Here is a 9,886-nt window from a genome sequence, read left to right on the forward strand (position 1 = left end):
ACAAAAACAAATTAGCCGGGTAGTGGTGGCACACACCTTTAATCCCAGCACTTGGGAGGCAGAGGCAGGTGGATCTCTGTGAGTTCGAGGCCAGCCTGGTCTACAAAGCGAGTTCCGGAAAGGCGCAAAGCTACACAGGGAATCCCTGTCTCGAAAAACAAATTAAGGGAGGAGAGAGAGGCATGCTTTGGTTCACAGTTCTAGAGGTCAGGAAAGGGGTGACAGGGGCAGTGGGAACTTGCATCTGACTATATCACCAAACAAAAAGCAAAGAGAATTAGAGCCAGAAGTGGAGTTGGACTTTACCCTCAAGGCCCCCTGCTAATGGCTGGTGTTCTCTATCTAAGGTTCATGTCCCAAAGGCTCCATGCACTCTCAAAACAGCCACATGGGGACCAAGGCTCCTATACACAAATCTGTTGGGAATATTTGTCCTCTAAATCCCGACTGGAAGTAAGTGACTTAAATACAATGTCACATCCAGGCAGGATGAAGGGCTTACCTGATGCACAATCCCAAGAATTTCAGGAGAAATTAGGAGAGTTTAGCCTGAAAGATTGTTAGCAACTGGAAAAAAAGGATAGCACCATGAAGGGCAACTGAAAACTGAGAGGGGGAAGGAGTGTATTGAGTGTAGTGAAGAAAGAAATCCAAGCTGGAACAGTTTTGATACTTCAGAAAAATAAGGTTCTTTTAGAAATGAGGGTAGTGAAGGTGGAGAATGGATTCTACGGAGTTTGGGCATAGCTATCAGGTCAATATTTAACATGCTGCTTTTTGGTAGAATGATGAGGTGCCTGTCAGCAAAGCAGAGATGTGAGCTGCGATACCTAGGGAGATATCTAGATCACATATCGAGGGGGCTCAGACATGCAAACTGGGATATTTTCTGAGACCTTAGAAGCGGGAACTGTGGAAGAAAACAAATGCTGTCTTTTTTAACTGTATAACTGATAGGACCACCAAACGGACATCGGAAAACAGACCATCACTATGGACACTAGATACCAATGATAGACAATGGGGTGTTCCAAGCGGTGAACACTCACTCAGGGAAGGTTAACTGAGTGGCTTTCATCCTTTGCTGTAAAATGGCGGTGTTAGAATTGAAGCGCAGTGGTTTTGAACTCCTGATGCTGGGCTTCTTCCCTTCCAGGCAACAGTTAACTGAAGGAGAAAAACAGGTAAAATCCATTGCCTTCACACCGTGACTCTCCCGTTCGTCTCTTTTTAAAAAACAAATTCCCTGTTTGTAGGGCATCACCAGCTCAAGATTTTATTGACAAATATCAAAGGAGCTAATTGAAATGCTGTGTGCTCAATCAGTAATAAACAAAGTCACAGATGAACAACTATCATTTCTACCCCAGATGTAGTCTGTGCTCTACTTCTACATAGTTTTGTTTTTTTTTTCCTTTTGGCAAGAAAAGGGAAATGTCAAAATGACATAGTCAAGGCTTCCAGCCCTGCACTCCACCAGCCATTCCGCGTTCTCACGGCAACCTGCACCAGGCATAATAGCAAGCAATGCATTTGGCACAGAATGCATAAAATGTTGCTTTCTGTGGTCCTAACTAGTGTCCTGGGCAGACAAATGGTTTGTTTTGATTTCCTAAGGATGGGCGCTAACTACTGAGCCATCACTCATAAAAAGCACGAAATTGGAATGGGGAACTTGCACAGCCCATGCCAGCAGTGACATCACAATTTCAAACCTTCTGAGCGTGGGCAACCCTAACTGATTCCTCCCTGCGTTCACCAGCTGGCTTTCATCACACAGCCAGCGCCCTCCTTCATGGTTGGCTGCCCCCCTCCAGCCCCCCGCCCCGCCCCTGCATGCTCCCTGGTCCTTTTCTACTTCTGTGGCAAAACCTGCCAGCCCACGATTTTTAAAGAATCCCACCAGCTTGCTTCTGTGTTCATGTGTGCTACCCCTACCCAACTCAGGGGCAGATGTTTGTCTGACATAATACCATTCGGTTGAACACAGAGGTTCTGTTTCAGTCTTGTTCATGTATGAGAAACACATGGAGCTCAATACATTTGAGAAACAGAATGTTGACTATTTCATTGTGTGTATGCGTGCGTGCGTGTGCGTGTGTGTGTGTGTGTGTGTGTGTGTGTGTGTGTGTGTGTGTGTGTGTTAGCTACTAACCTACCTGTATTTGATGAACTCACATGATTGCCCTAGTTTCTTACAATAATCTTGAGTATTTTACTCCTCACCCACAAGCATCTCAGAGGCCATGGCTAAAACAGTTTCATCATGAACTACTGACATGTGATGGACAGAGGCCTCTCCCAGTACCCAGATGAAAATGGTGCCTCTGTAACATCTCTGTCTATAAGACTCATGAATTCTGGTCACTCTTGGGTACACATTAGAAATTTGCTATATCCCACCAAGTTGAGAATGCACAGTGCCTCTGTAAGAGTCTATTCTCTCATGATTTGGTCTGTGGAGAAAGAAAAGCAGAAGGATATGATGATAATGCAGACCACCAATTGTCTAAATGACCAGTTTAGTGTAAAATTGATCGTAAAATCTTACACACACTATTAATGCTTTTCCTAAGAGGTAACTCATTTCCTAGGTGTTGTGCATGTATTCCGTGACCATAAATTCTGTTGTTCCAATAGTCTAGCATTTCTATGCTCTCCTAATTCATGTAATCTTATTTCTAGATAAAACTAATACCATAGCGATTAAAAGGAAGACACAAATTAGAATCCACAATACTTCTCCAAGTGTATGATTACAAATATTATTTATGATGCCATGGGGCTTGCAAAGCACTAGTATATATCGCCATGCTTAGAGCTGTTTGCCCTCCTCTGAGTAGGCTAATATTCACATTTTACAGCTGACAAACCAAAGTGAATGAAGTTAAGGAAAGTGCCCAGCCTTGCACCACAGTGTTATATAAAACTGTACTAATTAACAGTAGTCAGCCCTTTATAACCTGTAATTTCACAAGGCTCAAGTTGGGAAGAGATAGCCAGAATCCAGTTCTGAATTTCTTCATCTCACACCTCTAGGCTTGGATTCTTAGTAAATGTGACTTTTTTTAATGCTACCATAAAAATAAGAATTAGATGCGTGCTATAAAACACTAAAATAATATTGCTGGCAAGCGGTGACTTCAAATGAACTTCCAAATGAACTGGATTATAGAGCTGTGAGTTAAGCCTTCCATGTTCACAAGGTAAGCAGCAACAGCAAAGGATGTAAAACAAAAATATCACAGCAGTATATGGGCTTCATAAAGCAGCCAAAATTCTGAGTTCAAATAGGATGGAAGCAGCAAATTTCACGACTCACTCTCTCAGAGAAACGGCCCCTGCATAACGGGCTTTGGGCCACTAGAACTGGGAGTAGAATGTTTGCATTGTGTGGGGAAGAAAGACAGTTATTGAGTTGCTTAAAAATTGAGCGCATTGCTTGTTTTTATGTTGGTCTTCTAGTATCTTCGATTTGCACCTTTAGTAGTAAAAAGTAGTAAACTCAAAGTTAGTTTTATTTCAATTCCTGAGATATGCCATTCTTCAATGGTTGTACTACTGTAGTTTTCGTTCATGGTAACTCAACGGATCAACTTGGAAAGTAGGTGCACACACAGGAAAGGTATATAAAATTTGTAAATGAGGAGCATAAATATGGTAATACACATGATGTATGCTACCAGCACAGCCTGGGCTACAATGATATGGTTGAGTTTCAACTCAAAAATATCTCACCACTATTTCTGGAAGCCAAAAGCAGAATTTCTTCAATGACACTGCAAAGTAACAGTTTTAAGTACAATGCTAAATTGTTACAATAGATGACGGCATTTCACATCTGTGAGACAGAAACAGCTCTTAAGCAATTTAAGTTAAATTTAATAGTGAACAGAGGGTGACATTTAAGAGGACCCTATGTTGATTTTTGAATGATCACTGCTACTTTTAAAACTGAAGACAAAAACTAGGAAACAGCCAGCCTAACTTCGTTCTCATTTTTTGCAAAGAGAACACACAGCTCATCATTAGTCAAAAGTAAAGGGATTTCACTTTATCCTCGGGTGTGAAGTCTCATCTTTCCAGCTCCCTGCATTAACAATTTCCACCATCAAAACTCGTTCCAACTGAGTAGGTAGTAATAACCCAAATTGAGTAGTTAGGACCCATTTTCTCTCTTTGCCCTACAGACACAGGGGAGAGAAATTTCTGTGTGTCACCAAGTTAGAGAAAAAGGTTTGATGCTCGTCAATATGGAACACTACAGTGCTAGATTAAACATCAGCGTGCCTCTTAAGAATGAGCAGCTAAGCTTGGAAGCACGAACAAAGAAAATCCTTTAAGGTCAAAACAAATTTAAAAATAAGATCCCTGGGAGATAAAAAGACAATGAAATAAGTGGTTGAACTGGCATGTCCCCTAGTCGCAAGAGACCTTGAACTGTGGCTTTAGTTCTGAGTAGGGTCTGGGGTCCTTGCAAGCAACCATAGCCTGGAAGGCTATTGTAACAACAATAGCAAGATAAAATAGATGAATGGAAAGATACCACATAGACACAGACAAATGTATTCTCCACTTTAGTTATCCATGGAAGAAAAGAAGGTAACATAGTCCTGAGAGTTTGGGGCCAGAAAAATTAAGTTGCTCAGAGAATTTATGTGAACTTGGAGCCTAAAGGATCATTGATTTTGCATCCCTGGAGACCGCCAATCAATTCCATTTTTGATTAAACACTACACACAAGGAGTAAAAAAACACAAAACACGAGTGAACTGGTTGATGATTTTCACATACTGAACAAAATGAAAACAGCCAGCTGGAAGCCTTTCAGGGGCAACTCCTAACCTCTGTATCCCTCAAAGGATTGTCATTAGCTGTCAAAGAAAAAAGTTTGTGACTTTACTTTTTAAATTTTATATTCTTTGGCAATTTCATACATGGATACAATATATTTAGATAACGTCTACCCCTTCTAACTCTTCCCAGATCCCCATGCACCACCACCACCACCTCCTCCTCCTTTCTGCTCTTCCTCTCCTCCACCTCCTCCTTTTTCTTCTTTTCTTTCTTTCTTTTCCCTTCTCCTTCCCTAATCACTGAAATCAATTAGTACTAGCCACATGTATATGAGTCCATATGTGTATAGTTGTGTACTGAAGCATGGACAACCTACCATGGACCATGTCCATAAGGATAACTGCCTCTTCTCTCCCTTTGCAGCCCATTCCTTCCAAAAGCTCCTCAGTTAGGGTTGGGACCTAAGGATTTGCTCCACAACCTATGGTGTGGTATTAACTGGGTTGATAGAGCAGATCTTACACAGGCAACCACAGCTCCTATGAGTTCATTAGCATAATGATCCTGTCATGTTCAGAAGACATGGCCACTTTTGAAATGTGTTATCAATGAAAGTGTTTTATTAACTCTCTTGAACCAGGCTTCCTCCTCTATATTTTCTTCACTCCATTCATCCAAGTTACTGGTATCTGTTCTCATTTTCCACTAAGTAAACATATCATAAATTTTTTGTTCATTGTACTGTTGATTTGGGTTAGTTTCAGGTATGGATCATGTGTCTATGCTTTGATGAGTGCATTCATACTTATCTCTTCCATTCATGAAAGGGACTGATGGGTCATGGGAAACACAAACAACTTTGTAAGTTAGTGCTCATACCAGTGTACTCTCAGTCCACAAGGTATAGGAGTTCACCTCATTCTACAGCCTAGCTAAAGCCAAGTACTTTTCAACTGTTCTCCTTTAGTTGTTTTGGTAAATAGCTGATATTTTCCATTTTAAGCTATAATCCTGCTTGATAGGGCATCCAGATATCTGGAAGAGGCAAATCAAATGCTTCCTGGAGAAACGTGCTCTCAACTCAAGCAAATAAACAGAAGAAAACTGAAAGATTTTTTTTGTGTGCCAAAGTATTATCAGAGAAAAAAAAATCATGTTATGAACAGCAATGGGTTGGTAAATTGGAACTGTGAGGGGTGGAAACCAACCTTGATTGCGGCATTTACTAATTCCCACAGTGTAAATGCTACTGTTGGCAAGCTACCAAGAGGACTTCTCTGAACACAGATGTGAGAAGAAATGTGAGCTCTCAGGAGCCCTGTGAAGTGGCTCCAGATCACATGTAGCAATGCCAATGGTCAATGTGCTCAACAGTTTCTCCCGGGAAAAGCTACATGAAATCACCAAATTCCCCCTTTTAGTGGATATGATGGTTAGTCTTCGTTGTCAATGGACTATGAAATGAGAGATACTCGGGAATTAGAAAAGCATAGTTCTGGACATGTCCACAACGGTGTTTCCAGAGACAACTAACTTGTAGAATAGTTGGAAGGGAAACAGTACAAATGCCCATGGCACCCTCCAATACACGGGAGCCTGGTAGAATTAAAGTACAAATGAGAAAGCAAGCGCCATCCTTCCTGAGCAAATGAATCCATCACTTAAGGGCCCGAGATTGTGGTGCCTTCATACTTTTAAGGTGAATTCACACCAGCAACTTCCAGGAAGCTGTCAGTCCTTCAGCCTCACACTGGTGGGACATCCGTGGTTTGTTCTGGGGCTTCTAGTTTCTTGAACTGAGTATAACTGAGTGGGTCTCTGATTGCTGACCTTGTAAACAGCCATTATTGCACTAACCAGTCTCCAACTTTATAAACAAGTCTGATGAATCCAGACGTGTGTGTGTGTGTGTGTGTGTGTGTGTGTGTGTCTGCATGTGTGTTCTGTTCCTCTAGAGAACCTCTGACCATGTGGATTCCTTCCCCTGGGATCCGAGGACTAGCCATCAGTCTAATCGGGCACAGTTACAAAATATCAGCCATGAAGACAAAGTGAAATGAACTGCCATAACCCAAATTACGTTTCTTCATCACAACTCAATAAAGATAGGAACCGGTAACAACAGAAAGGATCGAAATCACAGCCATTTGAAAATTGTGAACTGATAGGATTTCTCCTGAATGGCTGCTTCTGCTCTATAAGAACAAAGTTTACTAAATATCAGACCTGAACAAAATGTAATGCTACTGTGCACTTAATTGATGCTTCTCTGGTGGGGGATGCTGGGGATCAAACTAGCCGCATGTACCTAGCACTTAACTACACCATCCCTCTCATCCAAAATTCCACTGTTTTGACCCCTTTGTGGCTTTGTTATAAGTGTACTGATATGCCTATATGTTTTATATAATGATGGACCTTTAGATAATGATTCATCCATTTAACATGAATATTTCTCAAAACAAAATGTATGTAAATTACTGTTTTGAACTGGAAGTCTTGGTATTGATTTTAGAAAAGAGAGTGAGAACAAAGCATATAACACTGGATAAAAGAAGCTATTTTCCTAGGAGACATCCTACCACTACTATTTTGCTAATGGTCATGGTATTAAACTATCCTCTGAATGTTTATCTTTATACTCATAGACTAATGTAGCTCTCAATGCTTATCAGACAAGTTTCTTTATGCTATGGTGATGATTAATACAGAGGCTCATATCTGGTCAAAGTGCAGAGAATAATAGACTATGGAAGTGTTCAGCCTTAAGTAGGCTATCTATATCACCTCCCCTCCTCCCAAGTCTAGGGATCATCACAGTAGAGAATAGAAAGATCGTAATAGCCCAAGGTTATAGGGGACCATGTGAAACAAAGATCTGGGGACACAACAGAGCCACAGCACATAGGAGCTCACAGTGCCTGTGGCTGCATGTACAAGATCTGAACAAGACAGCCACATTTCCAACATGGATTGGGAGTATGGGGGGGCAGTGTAGTCCCACCCTTAGTTGATGAGCTATTAGCAGGTGACAGATACTCAGGGAGGAAGGGTTGATTTTTCTTCAGGGAAGTGGCCACTGATAGACTGTCCATTGCTCAGCAAATAGCCTTGCACACTTACACCCATGTACTAATAGCACTAAATGGACTCAGTGTGTTAAAAAGAGAGTGCATGAGGTTGGAATGAAGAAGTGATGAGGGAGTATGGGAAGATTTGGAAGAGAGAGTGGGGTATAGATGTATTATAAAACATTGTATACAAGTATGAAATTCTCAAAAAATAGAAAGAGTGTGGAGCTTTTTTTTCTGACTCTTTCCAGGCATTCAAGATGTCGAAGCGAGGATGTGGTGGGTCCTCTGGAGCGAAATTCCGGATTTCCCTGGGTCTTCTGGTAGGAGCTGTGATCAACTGTGCTGACAATACAGGAGCCCAAAATTTGCATATCACCTCTGTGAAGGGAATCAAGGGACGACTGAACAGACTTCCTGCTGCTGGTGTGGGCCACATGGTGATGGCCACAGTTAAGAAAGGCAAACCAGAACTAAGAAAAAAGGTCCATCCAGCAGTGGTAATTTGACAATGGAAGCCATATTAAAGAAAAGATGGGGTGTTTCTTTATTTTGAAGACAATGCAGGAGTCATAGTAAACAATAAAGGTGAGATGAAAGATTCTGCTATCACAGGTCCAGTCGCAAAGGAATGTGCAGACTTGTGGCCCAGGATTGCATCCAATGCAGGCAGCATTGCATGATTCTCCAGTGTATTTGTAAAATATATTCATTAAAAAGTCAAAAAAAAAAAGGAAAGAAAGAAAGAGTGTGGGAGGCCAGCTTAGAGGCCAGCTCCCATATTTTACCCCAGGTACTCTTGAGGAGTGAGGGATAAGAGATTTAAATAGAAGGATAGAGGGGAGGGAAACAGATAGAAACACAGGAGAGCCTCAGGAGGGCCTGGATCCTTATCCATCAGCCCCTTCTGTCTCTTCTAAAGGGCTGTTTATAGGAATGCCAAGGGGTGGAGCAAAAGACCTCCCTCCCCCCAGCACAGCCGAGTGTGGACCCTTCCAATCACCTAGTAACCACACATGTGATCAAGCAATCCTCTAATGCAGCCCTGCTGGGTAAAAGCAAGCTCAGATCTCACTAGGAAACCTTTATGGGCCTCCACAAAAGAGGAACTTTTTGCTCAATTCTCCTCACTTCTATGTTCTATTATAATTTTCCCCGTGTTGTTAGTAAAAGTAGTTCTATTTTCTCAGATGCACCCTATAAATTGTTTTGTTGCAATATACTCCCTAGAAAGATTAAACTGTATAGTTAAGTTCATGGCTCCCACCTAATCACAGGAAAATTAAAATTACAACTTCTCTAAACATGTCACCTTTTTTTTTTTTTTTTTTTTTTTTTTTTTTTTTTTTTTTTTGGTTTTTCGAGACAGGGTTTCTCTGTGTAGCTTTGCGCCTTTCCTGGGACTCACTTGGTAGCCCAGGCTGGCCTCAAACTCACAGAGATCCGCCTGGCTCTGCCTCCCGAGTGCTGGGATTAAAGGCGTGCACCACCACTGCCCGGCTAACATGTCACCTTTTTTAGTTCAAGTAATTCAGTTGTCTCATTCCTCAAGGTCCAATATTTTCATTCATTTTTTCATTTCATACATATTGAAATGATATGAACTATGTGCTGGGTAAACCTGGCCATTGAAGATACAATAAGAAATCTAGGGACTGGAGAGATGGCTAGGTCATTTTAGAGTCCTGGCTGCTCTCCCGGAGGACCAGGATTTGATTCCCAGCACCCACATGGTGGCTCACAACTGTCTCTGATTCCAATCCCAGGGGTCTGATGTCCTCTTCTACACTCCTTGGGCACTGCATACACATTGTGCACACACAATCATTCAGGAAAAATACCTGTACAGTAGAATAAATAAATAAATAAATATTCTTCTAAAAAAAAGATACCGTAATTCTAACTATCAGTTTACTTTGTTGTAAGAAAACACACACATATATTCATAATGCATTAAATAAATATTAATCTAATTAACAAAATAAACATACAACATGTGTCCATAAAATTAATTTCTT

The 9,886-nt window shown here is 41.3% G+C and overlaps 1 protein-coding gene across 1 annotated transcript; it reads left to right on the forward strand.

The window, feature by feature from the left end:
• The first annotated feature begins 8,128 nt into the window (after positions 1-8,128).
• Positions 8,129-8,556, forward strand: LOC114701145 (60S ribosomal protein L23-like). Its single transcript, XM_028881113.2, is given in 1 exon segment — positions 8,129-8,556. A coding segment is annotated over 1 exon segment (423 nt). The 3' UTR covers positions 8,552-8,556.
• The last annotated feature ends 1,330 nt before the right edge of the window (positions 8,557-9,886 follow it).

Source organism: Peromyscus leucopus, chromosome 17 (genome assembly GCF_004664715.2).
Source record: "Peromyscus leucopus breed LL Stock chromosome 17, UCI_PerLeu_2.1, whole genome shotgun sequence".
Taxonomy (NCBI): Eukaryota; Metazoa; Chordata; class Mammalia; order Rodentia; family Cricetidae; genus Peromyscus; species Peromyscus leucopus.